Source organism: Notothenia rossii (genome assembly GCF_949606895.1).
Source record: "Notothenia rossii genome assembly, chromosome: 8".
In the NCBI taxonomy this organism is placed as follows: Eukaryota; Metazoa; Chordata; class Actinopteri; order Perciformes; family Nototheniidae; genus Notothenia; species Notothenia rossii.
This window is the reverse complement of record NC_136906.1, coordinates 73,552,188-73,570,393: the sequence shown is the minus strand read 5'-3', so window position 1 is coordinate 73,570,393 and position 18,206 is coordinate 73,552,188. Positions and strand designations below refer to the sequence as shown.

Here is an 18,206-nt window from a genome sequence, read left to right as displayed (position 1 = left end):
CCGGCATCGCCACCGTAACCATAGCAACGTAAGTAGCGTAAAGAATGCAGCGTCGCCACGTACAGATGGCAACACCCAGAAATATTCACAAATATAAAACAAATATTCAGAAACTGTAATGAACAATAACTATTATTTATTTCAAGAACTTTTATTTACAGAAACTCAACATTTCTAATCTGTGTGACACAAATATGCACGATTGTTTTGGGCTCCCCCTATTTATCTCAAAGCCGGCCTTCAGGGGAGCTCCCTCCCTCTTCGGGGAGCCAAGCTCAATTTCCTGAGATAATGCAAGTTGCCAGCAAACCTGAAGCTTTGTTTTGCTTCAATGGCCGCTTTCACACCAAGTACTTTGCCATACTTAGTTCCCAGCACTTAGTACCCAGCACTTAGTTCCCAGCACTTAGTACCCCCATGGAACTAAGAGCTGATCGCGTTCACACCATGGATGTATAATAAGAACGGTTCACACCGGAATCGCAAATGAAGCCGCTGACGTCACTTCTTCTTCTGCTTTGGGTTTACTGGCAGGCCCGCAAACAACTTCACGGCGTATATTGCCACCCGAAGTCCCCGGCCGGAAGTCCCTGGAGTTGGGGACTGGCTTCAGTAGAAGCTTCCGAGTAAATCGCCAGAACGCCGACACCTCCTCATCACTCCACCGCTCCCATGTTTTTTTTGTGTTGCCATAAGTTAGTCTCTCTCCGTTGGCGCATGGGGCTAATGCTAATAATGCTAATTCCAGCAAATACAATGGCGGCTTCAAAAAACCTTTCAAAGTTTTACGGGGCGTGGTTTGCAATTCGCCCAGCCAATAGAAATTGGTACTTTTTTCTCCCCAGGATAGTCCCACCTCTCTAGCAGGCACTACAAATGGGGGTAAAAGTTCTCTGAACCAAGTTCTCTTTTTGGTGTGAACGCAAAATTCCAGGCACTAACGGAACTAAACGGGAAAAGTATACGGTTAAAAGTACTCCGCTTTGAAAGCGCCTTATGTGATTGTGCAAGTGGAAGTTTACAGCAATGATAAATCAGTTAAAGTGGAATACAATTGTAAGATACGTGTTTGGAATATTATGTTATTAGAGATATCATCGACAATGTGCTCAATCAATTACAATTGATTTTAGATGCAATTCCAACAAACTGCCACAGAAAGAAGTATTTTCTAATTGTAAACTGTACAATACAAGGCTGGTACTAGATCATGTATTTGTGTGGTTTGAGATGATAGATGGAGCAAGTAAAGGAATTGCAGCAAAAATGAAACTCATCCCCAACAATTATTTTTTACAATTCAACCATGTTTTGCCTATTCGTGGTGTTGTATTTATTCAGTAAGGAAGCCAGCTGGCTGAAGATGAACGTGCTTTGATGAATAAGTGAAAGGAAGTTGAGTACTTTTATTTAGGATAAGACAAGTGAAGAGATAACTGGTCCTAGTTATGGTTGGGATGAAATATGTTGGGTAAAGCAGAAAGTCCTGGATGGATGGATGTAGGAAGTAGAGTCCGGAGTTTATTCTCTTTTCTTGTTGTTTTTCTTCTCACTTCGTCTCAGCTCATCTGTCCTCAGGCGTCAATATTTTGACAGCTTTCATCAGAAAAGAGCCAGACAGCCCCGAGTTATTGGATGCCGTGTGTGTGTGTGTGTGTGTGTGTGTGTGTGTGTGTGTGTGTGTGTGTGTGTGTGTGTGTGTGTGTGTGTGTGTGTGTGTGTGTGTGTGTGTGTGTGTGTGTGTGTGTGTGTGTGTGTGTGTGTGTGTGTGTGTGTGTGTGTGTGTGTGTGTGTGTGTGTGTGTGTGTGTGTGTGTGTGTGTGTGTGTGTGTGTGTGTGTGTGTGTGTGTGTGTGTGTGTTTAGAACAGGGTCATATGTTGCTATGTCATTGGTTTCTCTTTATGTTTTACTAAAAGGAGATGGACTTGTGTATGCTTTGTGAATCTGAATTGTAAATAATTAAGATGCATGTATCTCAGATGTCCATTTTTCATGTGTATCATTTATAAAAAGTATAAATATACAAAAATAAGCATGATTCATTGTATTGTGTATATTAAAAATTACATTATTTCCTTCTTGTAAGTGCTTGTTAGTCATACAATCCCAATCTTTACTGGAGAATAAGCTTGGTATGTTCTGCTATCATTGAGAAGCTGTAAAGAAAGGCAAAGAGTGAACATGATGTCCTCTCTTCTCCTGTCTCTTCAATCTCATGCGACAGCAGAGCTTGAAGAATTGCAGAAAAGAGATAACAGAGAAAAGTAAAAGAGAGAATTCATGAGGCCCCAATGTCATCCATCCTGTTGCTGCTGACAGAAGACAGAAAGAAGAGAGAGATGGATGACTGAAGCCGGTCGTAAGTCCTGTCTAATTCATTTTTCTTCTTCTCCTAACAGCAGCTTCTACACTGAGGAGAGAGCACAGAGCAAATACACATCGGGGGAAGAGAGAGACTGACGCAGGTGAAGAAGAGAGGATAACCTGACGCAGGAGGAGAAGACTGAAAGCTAGAGATGGCTGAGGCACCTCAGCAGCAGCAGCAGCAGCAGGAGGAAGAGGAGGAGGAAGAGGAGCAGCTGAGCTCTGTGGAGGAGACGGAGGCTGATGAAGAGTCTGAAGAAGAAGCGAAGGAGAGCGCCCCCACGACCCCGACCCGACCTCTGCTCTCCATGAGGTCCATGAGCACGGTGGACCCCGACGACGACTCCCCCAACATGATCGTGTACAGAAAGGTAAGAGAAAAGTGCTTTCTTTATGAGAGGATGGGCCCCGGGGACATACATGCTGAACGCCCCAAACACTGCTGTGAGGAAGAGACACAAACTGCTGTATTTCTAATTCTCTCGTTGTAGTTATTTTGGACAGTTGTTGCCAGAATGATCTCTGTGTAGTTCTTATGTCTCGTTGTAGTCATCTTGAGTATCTTTGTTGTTATTCTAAGTCTCTTTCTGTCATCCTGAGTCTCTGTAATTGTTTTTTAATAACTTTGTAGTCATCTTGAGTCACTTTGTAGTCATCTATTGGAACTTGTGTTAAGTCACTTCATAGAGTCTCTTGCAGTCATCTTGAACCCCTTGAAGTTGCTTTGAGTCTTCTAGTAGTAATCTTGAGTCACGTTGCAGCTGCCTTTTTGTAGTTGTTTTGGTCGTTATTTTAATTTGTTCAATCCCCGCCCACTAACGCACCGGTCTCCTCATCATATCATCTAAAACTCAATAGAGGGCAAGAACTGACTCCATTCCAAAGGCAATCTCCTTTCCCCTAAAATGCTCCTGGCCTAGTAATGAATGCAGGAACATGTGCAAATAGAAATCACCCCCCCTCAGTGTTTTCATGATGGATGGATGGACTGGGACTCTGGCTTTCATTGTGCCCTGATGCTCTGTGAGTCATGGCTGCAAATTACACATCGTGCAGAGAGAAGAAGACGAGACACAGATTGAAATATGGTGACATAAAGCATACAAGGCTGAGGAGGCTGTGGCTCAGTGGATAGTGTGCTGGACTTGGAATCAGGGGGTAGCAAGTTCGAGTCCCGCTGCAGTCAGCATGCCGTTGTGTCCCTGGGAAGACACTTCATGTAATACAAAACATTTGGGGGAGTTTGAAACGTATCCCCCCTTGTTTTAGTTGGCAATGTCCGTAATGGAAGAACTGCAGGGAGAATCTGACCAACATACCTCCTGGTTTCCTCTCTGTTGGGAAGTGCCCATTTGCAATTCAAACAGATGAACAAAAATCTCTGTATAATTCACATTTTTTTGCGTGTTGATGAAGTTATAGTGAGTTTTTATGAGCCCACTGTTTAAGATGCAGCATGGTAAAGCATCCCCCGCACAGTGAAGGCGGAGCAGCCTCGGGTAGAGCTTCCTGGTGGGATTTGAGCTTCGGCAATGCAAACAAAACTTAAGTCACTCTGTTGCAGTGTGTTGCACATCGAACAAGTCCCTTTTTTTAGACTCTGTAGCTTCGTCAGTTGCATCACATCGCGTGCTCAGTGTGATATCAAAGTTGTACGACTTAAGAATTCAAATGACACGTCTAGAGCTACTGGAAAAAATAAGCATGTGGCAAATTTGTTACAGCAAATGTGGAGTTACAAAACTGCAGTATGGATCATCATCTCTTCTGTACCTGATCTTTGTGTGTTTCTATCTTTATATATACAGTCTATGGTTTCTATGTCTATATTTATGAGAGCAGTTTCAAGTTTTTGCCACCTGGGGACATTCCTTTAGAATGTTGAGATGTCCAGGTCGTCATTATTTCTGTAAAGGCTCTTTAAGAGTTGGATCTAGGGTTAAAGTTACCAGTTGGGTTTAGGATTTGGTAACTTTCAGCATCACATGGGTCTGAAACACACACTCAACCACCTTTGTTCTTGACTGTAGGTCATTTGGTAATGAAGGATTACAGAGAACCTAACCCACCCACCTGTTTCATTTCATTTCAAACCTTTATTTATCCAGGTGTGTCCCATTGAGATCATTGATCTCTTTTTCAAGGGAGACCTGCTCAAGTAGGTTCCACATGAAACATAAAAACATAAACAGAACAACAAAAAGGACATTTTACAGCATCGTTACAGGGATTACAATTTACAATAACTATCCACATGAGCAGGTACCAACAGCTTCCGATTGAGCAGCATCCAACCGAGCTTTAAAAACATTTAGTGGCACCAGATTGCTCAGTTTCCATTTCAATTGCAGACCTGTGTTTACCAACATCAGCTATACTTGCATTGTTGAAGATCGTGAGAACATCTTGAGATTCTGTGGGTGCCATCATATACAAATGTGCTGCTGGAGACTTCAGCGGGAACACAGAAGCTGTTTATTTCTGTCTCTCTGTATACACTTGGACAGATTGTATCACTGCGATAGCATCACAACCGACCAAGATATAGTCACAACACTTTATTTGTAGTGTGAAAGTGTGATACTATTGTTATCTGATCTGACAATGAAACATTTCTTGGACTCTCTGAAGTGTCGTTGCTGTTTACTGTGAGCTAATGTCGCCTTTTTTGAAATTGCAGATGATAAGCACTGAAAAACAACAACAAGGAAGCCTTTACAACTAGAGATGTCCCGATCCGATCACGTGATCGGGGATCAGAGCCGATCACGTGATTTTCAAAAGATCGGAATCGGGAGAAAAAAATCGTGGATCGGGATTTTTATTTAATTTTTTAATTTTTATTTTTTATAAATGCTTTTTTTTAAATGTTGTATTCAATGTTACAAAACAAAAATGACAATTTTCAAGTCTTAAAGTCTTCCTGAGGCCTTAGTTTTGGTTTCAAATTACACAGCATCATGTATGTGTTGCTTCTTTGGGGCTTGTTTTCATAGACCTGGTTGCTTATTTCTCTCAAATCTGGCATCAGAGTGGGCAGGGCGCAGTGTCTAATTGTAGCAGTAAGCTAACGAGTACTGATAAGCTTTATTTTGTTTTGATCCAATGCTGCACAACTGAACTGATCCAATGCTGCTGTGAAAGAAAGAAGCTATATCTATGTTGGATAGAATATCCAATTTAAATAAAAAATAACCTTAAGGGACAACTTGAATGCTTTTTTTCTTTTTTTTCTCTTAATGCATTGCATAAAGATCGGATCAGGAAAAATCGGTATCGACAAATTGTCAAAATCAAATGATCGGAATCGGATCGGAAGCAAAAAAAGGTGATCGGGACATCCCTACTTTACACACAGATATTCAGAATACCATTTGGTGTTACTTTACATAACATTCTAAATCCTTGCTTGCTCGTAAACTGAGCTACTGATTTACAACATTTGCCGTTACATGAAAGATTGCTTTCTTATCAAATATGTATGTCCTGCCTTCCCATTAGTCTTCCTCCATGACTCATCAATCAGCCCCATCTTGAGGGGGGAGGAAAGTGTAAGTCGTGCAGCGGATTCACAGTTTACAGAGCTAAGTATCACGCTCCAATTAAAGTTGATGAGTTTTAACACATACTTTTTAAAGGGATTGCGTGCTTTAAGCAGATTTTGATCAGTTGAAGAGGTTGTAGGGATATTTGGAGGCTTATCCTGAGAGCTGGATCGGTGCTTGAAGAGTAATTAGGATGAGAAGTGACGCCTCTGGCCTGCAGAGGTGATGTACGGCTCAGCGATTCACCCTCCCTTATTTTGTTTAATTGGCTTCGTCTGTCTGTTCCGCTTTAGTCAAATTATTCTATTCTGTGTTATTCGTTTTTGTTTCATTGTATTTATATTCTCTAACTTCTATTCTCTTAATGTTTTTATCGTACTGGGAATAGAGCATCCAACAACAAACCATTCTTAGTTATGCTCAGGCTCTCTTCAAAGACTATTTTTTGACAGACTTTGAAGTTTCAATCTTCATGCTAACAACTGAAGGCTTGTTTTAGTATTGAAGTTTGAATAACACACTGCAGCTTTGTTTCAAAACTCTCAAATTAAACTCTGCAAAAGTAACTTACAATTCCGGCTGCCTCCTCAATGTTCTTTTAAATAATAATGTAATATTAAGTACTTAAATTGCTAGTTTATTGAATTGTCTAATTACATTTTGCAGGGTATAAAATAAGAAAGAAATTGGAAAACTGAATTAAGGATTTTTTTAATGGATTTTATTGATCCAATCCTTGAAGAAGGGCAATACATGTTGACTTAATGGACAAACAATTGACATAGGATCAATATTTTCTCAATTTAGAGAGCTAATGTGATGTATTTTGTGGGAAGTAAGCACCACATAACTCAAGCTCACACACACACACACACACACACACACACACACACACACACACACACACACACACACACACACACACAGTGATGCTATTAGATTTGATGCTGTTGACTAGAGTGTAAGGTGTTGACTCACCTATTCAACAGAATGGATTAAAACCTGCCAGCCAGCATCTGTTCAGAAACTGTGTGTGTGTGTGTGTGTGTGTGTGTGTGTGTGTGTGTGTTTATATCCCAGTGTATTGTTCCCTTTTCCATTATCCATATCAATAGCAGCTGTTGAAGTGCAGGCCTGTTTGCGTCCCAGCTGTTTATACAGATACCTGTTCCCATATTCCTCTGAGCTGCTGGAGCGTGACCAGAAAGAGCTCATGGCGTTGGGAAGTCTCCAGGCGGTTGTTGTATGTTTGTATACAAAAATCCATCCATCAAATTAAATGTGTGATGTTGTTGTGAACTGTTATTTTAGAAAAGAAACAGAGGAAGCCAAGACTTTGTGAAGTTGATTTAATTCAAACTGTTGAAAAAGCAGGTTTTGGCTGTTATTTTCTTGGTGAGGACATTTTCAAATTTCAGTCTGTCTGATGAAATCTGCTCCTTTGTGCGCTTGGGCTGGTTCCAGGTCTGCACACGTTGTCTTTGTCCCCATCTGGAACAAAGCCAGAGACCAAAACACCTTCAGAGGTTTGGTGATGGGGTCTCTGGTTTGTCAGACGGCAGCACCTGCCCTCTTCCTTCAGGGGATCAGTATCAGATAAAACTTCCTGAATCATAATCTAGTTTAACAATTGTATGCTGGACTATCATACTATTTCATGTAGTGATGTGCAATGAACAGTCTCACATGCTACAGGAAAAATGGCCAATAAATAATAATTTTCCCCTTTTCAAAACAAATGATTGGGTTTTATATTTAATCAGAACTTCAAACAATCACCCACACACTCAGAATTGTTTTTATTATTATTGTTTATAATTTCTCATAATGTTTGTCTCAGACAGGATACTGAAAACCCTCACGTAACTGTCATAAGTTTGAGTTATGTGGTGCTTACTTCCCACAAAGTACACATTAGATCTCTAAATTGAGAAAATATTGATCCTATGTCAATTGTTCATCCATTATGTCAACATGTATTGCCCTTCTTCAAGGATTGGATAAAAAAAAAACATTAAAAAAATCATTAATTCAGTTTTCCAATTTCACTTTTTTTCTTATTTTCCCTGTTGCAGTGAATTACATGTTATTAGAAAATTCAATAAACCAGCAATTTAAGTACTGAAAAAAAAATATTTAGATTTTTTTTTTGGACTATCGAGGCAGACCGGATCTGTTAAGTGTTTTTGCAGAGTTTCATTTGAGAGTTTTGAAACAGAGCTGCAGTGTGTTATTTAAACTTCAATACTAAAACAAGCCGTCAGCTGTTAGCATGAAGATTGAAACTGCAAAGTCCGTCAAAAAATACTTTGAAGTCTTTGAAGAGAGCCTGAGCATAACTAAGAAGTATTTCTTGTTGGATGCTCTACTCCCAGGGTCCGGGCAGCTTACTTTGTTTTTCGATTCTTCTTTTGCAAATGCCCCAACAAAATGCCCAGAACACTTCAAAGTAGTCCTGAGGTTTTAACACACACTTCTTCAGAAACATGTTGTTTTTTTTGCATATCCTTTCAAGTCTGGAGAGTGACTTTGAAGACCTGCAGAGGCAACATAATGTTCTATTTTCCTACAGGGTTGCAACAACTCTTACAGAGACAAATAAGGGATCCGCTTGAGAGCAAAGGAATCTTCTGAAGTGTTAAAAAAAGGCAAACAAATATGAATGGCATTTTAATCTATTTAAAGAACCATAACAGTGTAATTGTATCGATGCTATTCGCAGCAAAAAAAAAATTCAGGGTGATTTAATGCTTCTATTTAGACTTGATTTGATATTTGTCTTGTTGAGTGTTAACATGCCATGCAGGCTGCACAAGGTGATGACTAATTTTATGCCTTTGTGCTCCTAAGCCCCTTTACGAGCCGTCCAATTCAAGACATGCACAGTCACTGCGATGCGGCGCATATTTATTAGGCAATTTCCCACAGCGAAGACATTCATTGGACGAGCCAGAACATGAATCACAGCTCGCTGAACGCCCTACAGCTTTCTGAACTCTGATGGCATCGGTATCCGAGCAGATACTGCGGATCAACATTGGTAATTTGATCACGTAGGAACATCCTTATTCCTTTTTTAGCAGGAAATGGCTGAACAGATTTTCTCGTAGGTTGCTTTATTGCCTGCTGGAGATTGGCCTTTTAAAAAAAAAAAAACGTGTCTGGTGTGCAGTTGATTTTAAGGAGAAATTATGTAGAGCAGCGTAAATAAATAATCTAAATTCACTTGCAAATAACACTCAATGAAACTAAATGTGTGCATTCGTGTAAAAGGATGAATGTTTTCTGTGTTGCAGGGGAATATATAGTGTGTGTGTGTGTGTGTGTGTGTGTGTGTGTGTGTGTGTGTGTGTGTGTGTGTGTGTGTGTGTGTGTGTGTGTGTGTGTGTGTGTGTGTGTGTGTGTGTGTGTGTGTGTGTGTGTGTGTGTGTGTGTGTGTGTGTGTATCGACCTGCGCAACATGCAGTGCTTTTGCTTTAGTCAGATGTTTTATGTATGTGTGTTCATGTATGCCTGCGTGTTTGTGTGCTGCTTGTCACTTAGTGAATGACTTCAGACACATCTGATCACCTGCAGATATCTGAGGAGCTCATCACAACAGAGCAGGTAGCGCGCCGCAGGCTAATCAAACCAAGGTGGGGGGGGGGGGGGGGGGGGGGGCTAATTGGAAGAGTTTAAATTGCAAAGTTTAAAGTTACAGATTGCTTCTAATACACATCTATTCTTTTAATTTGGCTGTTTGTCTGTGAACATTTGCTCTAGCCTTAGTGATGTGTGCCTGTGCTATGAAGGTAAATATTCCTGGCGATGGCGACTGCTTCAACAACTCGTGCTTTATAGTGAGCTTGTGTTACAGCACTGCCTATATGTGAAAGTAAAAGGTGTAAGGGATATGATTTTGTTGTAGCCACTTTATTCATTGTCCTGATCCACGTCAATATTTAAAGCAGTGAGAATTGATTTCTTTGGCCATTTGTGGGCAATGGATCAATCTAGAACACAACACTGACGTATTGTTTTTGAAAGGATGTTAGCGAACAATTTCCTGTTCACATATTTGCATTCATTTTGGAGGATTTGCAAAATTAGGATTCATTTGGAGATGCTAAATGCGTCCCTTTGTTCACCAGCGTGTCGGTCTTCTGTTTGTTTTACCTAGTTTTACCTGTGCATAAACAAATAAGTCGCAGAGCAGCTGTAGGGACATAAAACTAATCTTAAAGAGTTGGGTAACCTTTTTATAGGCATTCCACATATTGTCTTTAGATTCAATGTTCTTACAAAATGTCGATACTTGCAGATTTAAATTGTTCCTTGAGGTTCTACACTTCACTCTGAGTTTTATTGCATTATCTTCCACCCAGGTTTGTTTCTTTCTCTCTAACAATGAAGATTGAGATACTGTAGATCAGCTGTTCCCAACCTGTGGGCCTCGAACGCATTGCAAGTGGGCCGCACAAACATTATGATTTGTGTGTAAACATTTCATTATTAAGATATTTTCTTTTTACTTTTCCTTTCTTTATCCTCCTTAGCAACGGCAATTACAGTCCTTGACAGCGGTCTGTACTACTGGATTAACAACGTGTCACATGTTCTGAATTGACCAATCAGAACTTCATTTAGCCTCCGTATTGTTTATGGTTGAATGTGGGCCGCGAACATTTTTAGATTCTTAAGTGGGCCCCGAGTTGAAAAAGGCTGGGAACCGCTGCTGTAGATGAAACCTATCAAGAGCATCCTGTCTTATGTATTTAGTAAGTCAAAGCTTCTGTGTTTGAAATTGGTGCTTCTTCTGCAATTTTTTTTACATTTGTTACGTCGACCTTCGTAAAAATAAGCCACAAAGCAGTGAGTAAATTGGGACTTTGTGAAAATGGTGTCTTTATCTTAGTTTTACTTGAATAAGTTTATATTCTCAATCAAACAGATGGAATCTCTTTAATAGAGCAAATTGTAAGTGATCTCATCTCTGTCTAATTAAACCGTAGAGATTGTATTTTAGGTATCATTAAAGTTGTGCTTCAGTTGAAGAAAGAGGGCTGGACAATATTTAGTGCAGTATCTGCTGGCAGTGAAAAAGTGGCAGGAGTCCTTCTTGAGGAGGAAGTATTCCCCGGACCGGCAGAAATAATGACATCCTGAGTCCCCATTGAGTTCCTGTTTCACTCGGGCCTAATCCAAACTAATCCTCCTCAGTGTACACTTACAGCTGCACCGATTCAACCTGGTCTCTCTACATTTCAATGACTAGCTTGCCCAAAAAATGAATCTTTGAAGTGTAAATAGTGCTTAAAGAAACATTCATGTTCATGTGTCTAATCCTTGCGAAATCTAAATTGGAAAACTTTATTTATCAGATCAGCGGAAATTGGGTTTCATGACTTGAAAATAAAATGAAAAGCTAAAAAACAGAAGCTTAAAACAGTTTAATATGGTTAAAACTTTTTGCTATATGGGCAAGGTAGTACCATTGCCTATTGACTAAGAATGCTTGACGCTATGATAAAATACACATTGATGAGGGCAAAAGGCCCAGGTTTGGATTATCTCTGAGCAAGTGGTTTTAGAGATTAACACAAACTGGTGAGAGCTTCAAAGCGTCAGTTTGTATCGTGGTCTGAAAGCAGCCGAGCCTAAAAGGAAACAACTTTCCAGCCAGTTGCACTTGAATGAGTCTGATCTGTTTCAGAGTCTCCTGTAAAACCCATTCACTGGTTTACTCCTGTCTGAGAGCAGAGAGCCTGTTGGATATTGGCCGGTCTATTGAGGCATCAGTGTGTTTGTCGTGCCCTGGTTCTGCCGGACAGCAGGTGTCAGAGGACTTGGCCCTGCTTCTCTGTCAACACTTTGGATTTTCACCTGTTTGTATGAATCCAAAGTGACTGGAACCAATCTGTAGCTGCATCTGGGAACTTGTAGGGATGTTTGAATATAAAGTGTGTGTGTGTGTGTGTGTGTGTGTGTGTGTGTGTGTGTGTGTGTGTGTGTGTGTGTGTGTGTGTGTGTGTGTGTGTGTGTGTGTGTGTGTGTGTGTGTGTGTGTGTGTGTGTGTGTGTGTGTGTGTGTGTGTGTATATATAGAGTGTTTGGCTGCACATCAATGCATTCCCTCGGCTGTTTATAGACAGGCAGTGATGCTTCATGCTGCTAGTTGATAGATATTCACGTTCTGGGAACAGGCTCACATTTAGATCCTTAGAGGAAACAACTTCAGTGCATTTATTATTAAGTACAATTATAAGTTTCCTATAGTTACTTTAATGTTGCTCCTTTATGCTTCTACACTTCTTTGCATTCCCCTACAGTTGTTTTACTGTTACTTTATAAGTTATTTTGGAAATTAAGATTTTGCATTAAAACATCTAATGATACTTTTATAATATGCAATGTATCGTTAAAGATTAAAGAATAGTTACCGTTTTGTTGTGGCTTGTGATTCCTTAAAGGTGACCTATTATGCAAAATGCACTTTTGTACGTCTTTTATACATGAATATGTGTCCCCGGTGTTCCAGGGAACTCACCAAGTGTCAGAAAACACAACCCTCTCTATTTTCCTCCATACCCAAATCTCTTAAAAAGGGGCTGCAACAGATCTGATATAGACTGATCCAGATTTGAACACTTCTATGACGTCACAGAAGTGGCGCTACGGCTATTGGGCCAACTCCACCAATCAGGAGGAGACAGCCACGGACATTGCCGTTGGAAAGCGCTGGAGACGCTGTAGTACATATGCCAGGCCTGTAGATGGTGCTGTTCTCACAGAATCAGCCCATGCAAACACAGTGTTGAATTCAGCGAAATGAGGAATGGCTAAAATGCATGATCTGTTTGTTATTTTGAAAAATAAAAAGTATAAATATGCCTTATATAGGTATGGTCTTACACTATATTATTCAAATATAGCATGATAGGTCCACTTTAAAGAAAATGGTTCTCTGATTGTTTAGCAGTTTTCCCCGTAAACTTCTCAAATAACTTATAGCACTTTAAGGAAGAAAGAGGGGAAACTTATCAAGAATGATCCAATACCGGATATTTAATCAGAAAATCAATTAATGGAAAAAATACAGAAATAAATCCAAATTCATCAAACTACCGGATAAGCCGCTATACTATATATCGATGAATCAAGATAAGCATGGTGCACGGGCCTCTTCTGTGCTCAAGGAGTACTTTTCATTTTGATACTTCATATACGTTTTGCCAATCATACTGTTGAATGTTGAATTAAGGGCTTTTATAACTGGTGGGTAATCTGAGTAATTAGTAAACTACTGCTTATAATAATAATAATAAAGACAGTTGTTGGTCTTTGACACAATAATCTGACAGTAAAAATCTGCATTGAAAGCTTGAAAACACTTTTTAAGTGAAGAAGAGGTTATTTTGTTGTCTTCTTCAACAGAGAAATGTCTTGTTTTTTTATATTTTCATGCTATATTTACACAGGTTTAAATTACAGCTTTATTTTTGATCCAAGCAAAACAGATTTATCAAATGAATGAAGGCTGTGGATTGGCAACTAAAAAACAAAATGTAGTCAAAGCATAGAAGTAATACAAATATAAGAACATACAAATAATGAGAACAACACATTTCAAAATCTATTTTAAAGTGAGCTGGAATAATGCCGTGTGTGTGTGTGTGTGTGTGTGTGTGTGTGTGTGTGTGTGTGTGTGTGTGTGTGTGTGTGTGTGTGTGTGTGTGTGTGTGTGTGTGTGTGTGTGTGTGTGTGTGTGTGTGTGTGTGTGTGTGTGTGTGTGTGTGTGTGTGTGTGTGTGTGTGTGTGTGTGTGTGTGTGTGTGTGTGTGTGTGTGTATTCCCTATCTGTATTCCCTATCTGAGATATATTTAAAATGCAGATGGTGACTCAAAGAAAATATATTCTGCTGTTTATCTGGGTTTTGTAGCACCATTGTTTGTTGTTCACACGGTGGCCTTGTCCCGAGAGCAAACGGTTTAATCCCCAATTAATCTCACAGATATTCACGCTGTAATAGGGATTAACATTTTGTTTTGTCAGTAAAACAATGACGCAGACATTTTCTGGTTCGTCATCAGACACAGCACTTGTCAATATTTGGCAGAAATTACAAAGGGCTGCACATCAAAGGACTACAGCTACACATTTGATCATACACACACACACACACACACACACACACACACACACACACACACACACACACACACACACACACACACACACACACACACACATTCAATCACACACTATTATGAGACAGAAACAGAAACAGCCGAGTTATACAAAGTGGAGGTGAATACATTCAGAGAGGTGTTAATATTTGGATGGCAGATAGAGAATAAATACACCTGCAGCCATTGTTGTGCTAATGCCCTGTAGAGCAGATTCAGTCCAATGTGGCGACACCTGTTCTGTTTACATAAAACACACAAAACACACCGTACAAAGCACGTCTCGGTTATCCTACTCCAGCAGGGGCAGAAAGGTCCTGACTACACAGGTAAATATTAAATATGTTCGAATAAATAATAAATGCAGGATCTGAACAATAAATCATTCATTTTGAGGCATTGTTGCAAAGGGTGATGAAACCTCTAACAGCGTTTTTGTGCTTCAACCTTTTAGTTTTATTTGTTTATCTGGATTTCTCTGAAATATAAAGTTGATAAATGCTCTCTTGCTGCTATTACTACTTATTACTTATCACCCTCTCCATCATGCTGTGGAGTAATACTTTGTAGATAAGTAATCTTTGAACCTGAAGAACCAGACTTAATATTCCCCACAAATAACCACTAAAAAGCAATGTATCCACTATTGTTTAGCAGATTCCTCCTGGATGATTCCTTACGCACAATCTGGCTCCTGGTCACTACTGTTTGAATGAAAAAGAATAACATAATACATTTCATAATAAATAAATACTTTATTTCATGTAATATTAAAATGGTTAAAATATGGCATGATTTAAAGGTAGGGTAGGTAAGAATGGAGAAAGCAGCTTGAGTGCGCTAGAATTTGAAAGTACGCAGCTGAAAAAAATCTGCCCCTTCCTTCAGACTTCCTTACAGAGCCCCTCCTCCAACACATACGAACGTGCACATGACCAATGAGGGCACGAGATAAGTTTGTGCACAGATGGAAGGCTGACAGGCAGGTAGGCCATCCAGTTATTTTAGCCGGGCCGGCTCAGATGATTGGTCGTGCTTTTTACAGCGCCACGGCTTCCAGAGATGACATTTTTATATGTATTTATTGTCAAAGCATTTAATATATTCATTGCTATCGGGATGTTAAGAGCATTCCATGGAATATAACAAAAAAGTGTATCTGAAGTAAATTACCTAACCTACTGTTGACGCACTGGGCTACTCAACGTAGGTTGGTGTCTTTATTGAAGCTCTGCTGCAGTCCGTGACATAACGTTATCAGCAGAAAAATAACTTTAAACATTCCAAAAATCTCCTTTCACGACAAGTGGCCAACGAGGTATTTGTTTCATGTTTTCATCTATGTGATATTTTCCTTAATATATTTGTATTTGCAGCACAATATGCTAATGTGTTTATGTATATAAGTTGTCCGTTGGTGTAGTTCTCACGCCGTAACGGAAGAGGGGATGCTACAATATTATATCTCCAAGAATAAACGCCCGTTTCAAAGAACCGACCTGTGTCTGTGTCGGGAAGAGAGCTACACCCAACATGAGGCTGCATGCTAGATAGATGCAACATGAAGTGAAGGCTGTATGGATCCAGTGTGTGTTGGTATTACTCCAGTCTTGGAAGGAGATATCAGAGGTTTCAGTGCCAACTGGCAGGTTATTACTAATGAATCTACACTTTTGTCCGGCACGCTCCCCATGCATCCCCAGGTCCATTAGAGAATTTGAATGGACGCACACAGACAGAACAAAAAGGAAAAGACAACCACACTTAACTGATAGATGATATGGATGTCGGAGCACACATCGTTTTTCCATTAGTGTCTCCTCTCATTGTTTTCCGTCTCTTTTTCTGCCTGAACTAATCAATCTGGAGCTGTGTGCCTTTTTTATCTTCACTTTTAATATAGATGACAAGTTATTTGCTTTCCGCCTTTTATATCAAGCGTGTTGTGGTCATTTACAAACAGAAGCACACATTATCCAGCAGCCTTCTCTGGTTCTTCGTCTGCCTCCTTCAGTTTATATCATTTGGTTCCTTTAGTTGACATGACACTGGCATACAAAATCCAAATAAAGAGAAAGGTGACATGAATAACAATCGCCAGAGAACAACAGGGAGGCTGTGGCTCAGTGGGTAGTGTGCTGGACTTCGAATCAGGGGGGCACAGGTTCAAACCCCACTGCAGTCAGCATGTCGTTGTGTCCCTGAGACACTTCACCCCAAATTGCTCCTGTGGGGATTGCCCACAGTACTGAGTATGTTAGTCGCTTTGGATAACTAGTAACGTAATAATGTAATGTACAATATCGACCAATCAACAGCACATCAGATTCCTGCAGCGTTACTCTTCACTATTATTTGCACGAGAGTCCTCCCACATGATTTTATGACATTTATAAATCATTGCAGCGTTCCTTTTCCGGTACCATTATCCTCACACAATACACATTGTTCACCTGTTTGCACATTGTATTTTTTACCTTGCTTCAGGATTGATTTTCCAGGAAATCTGCTGAATTTCTACACATCACAAAATAAAATGTGTTCATTGTGAAACCCTCAAGGGACTGTTGTTGTGAGCAAATAGCCACATTCAGCTGGTGAAAGCAAACAAAGGGATGTGTGGGAAATGTTCTCAGAACCATTCGTAATAAGAAAACCACCCGCGTGAGACGGAGGACATCCATCATCATCATCATCATCATCGCCACCATAATGTGGTTTGTTACTGTTAAAATTGTACATTTCTCTCACTTAGACCACACAATATATGTTTAGGCACCACTTATATACTTTGCTGAATATCCCTATTTTGAAGGAAGTATACTTTGTGTCAATACATGATAACAAAACTGCGATTTCCTCTGCATTGTTACACTAGACAACATGTGTGTGTTCATTTGCTAAAGAAAGTGTGACATCTGTTATACAGCAGAGAGATTGTAGGGAGAAGCTTTGTGTTCTTTTACCCACACATTTTTATGTATAGTTCAGTAAACCTTTTGCTTATGGTTTGTAAAAGATTAAGGTTAAACATTGAACCCATTTAACGTCCACCAACGTATGGTTTCAGTCAGTTTTGGCTGTATTTTAAAGGCATAATGAGTATGGTTGTCTTTAGATACAGTTTATGCTTTTAAATAGTTTTCAGTCCATAATCTGTTGAACGCAATACCTCAGGAAAGACACAGACGTCAATTGGACTCAAGAACTAACTGATACGATTGTGGAGGTCAAATGTAAAGGTCACTGTTATTTTACAAAATACGTTTTTTGTGCTATAGTTCAAAAACTCTTATGCTACTTCTGATGATATCACACAAATGTCTTAGAGGAAAGAATATGATAAAAGGGATTATTTTGGGAAGACTAGAAGACAAAGTGCAACTTCAATAGTTGGCTATTCTCTTTTCTGACAGAATTGATTGAATAATCTCTTTTTTTATGTTCTAACTGCAAAAAACATTTAGTTGATGAGGATAAGTGTCACTCTTCTTAGCTTGTTAACATTATGTCACGCTGATCGTTGCTATCTTCAGCCTTCATCACATTGTATTCTCCTATATTAATTTTGTCATTGGGTGTGATTTTATGTGCTTCTTTTCCGTATGTCATATAAACCAAACTAAACTATTAAAATATTTATCACAGTTCATTTGACATGAGTGGATAGTGCAGAGAAACACTATTGAAACATGTTGTACTGAGTTTTTTTAAACACCTGTCGAACTTTATTTCGATGGCAGTGAGAAGTTTAAAGAATGCAATATTATTCTTCCCAGAACAAAATGTTATTTGTGTATGAAAAATATAGTTTTCTTGCCTTTAATTCGTTTTTCTTATTTGCTGTTATCTGCTCTGTTCTTTGACTTCACTGTCCTCTCTACCATGCATGACGTGTCTGATATTGAACAATCCAGTCCCAGTGCTGGCAGAAAATAATAATTCAGCAAAGAGAGAAGTAGGGCAGACTGTGTCTCGGCCCCACTGGGAACAGATCCAAGGGAAGCTCAGCGGCTCAGTGCATGTGGAGTTATTGGGGTTGAATAAACTCTCATCTGTAGTTTGAAGCCTCTCGATCAAGACGTCTGAGACCCATGGGTGCTAGGACAAGTTGAGAATAAGCTATAGCCTG

The 18,206-nt window shown here is 39.6% G+C and overlaps 1 protein-coding gene across 3 annotated transcripts in view; it reads left to right on the top strand.

The window, feature by feature from the left end:
- The window catches only part of LOC307016387 (regulator of G-protein signaling 6-like), an 88,466-nt gene that overhangs the window by 3,546 nt on the left and 66,714 nt on the right, over positions 1 to 18,206 (top strand). The window contains exon 2 of one of the 3 annotated variants that reach the window (XM_079645478.1): positions 2,401 to 2,736. In XM_079645478.1, coding sequence (XP_079501604.1) covers positions 2,518 to 2,736 — 219 coding nt within the window. In that variant the 5' untranslated portion in view covers positions 2,401 to 2,517. Of the gene's footprint in view, positions 1 to 2,400; positions 2,737 to 8,855; positions 8,951 to 18,206 lie in introns of those variants that run through there. The other 2 variants (XM_079645479.1, XM_079645480.1) reach the window with 2 other exon arrangements.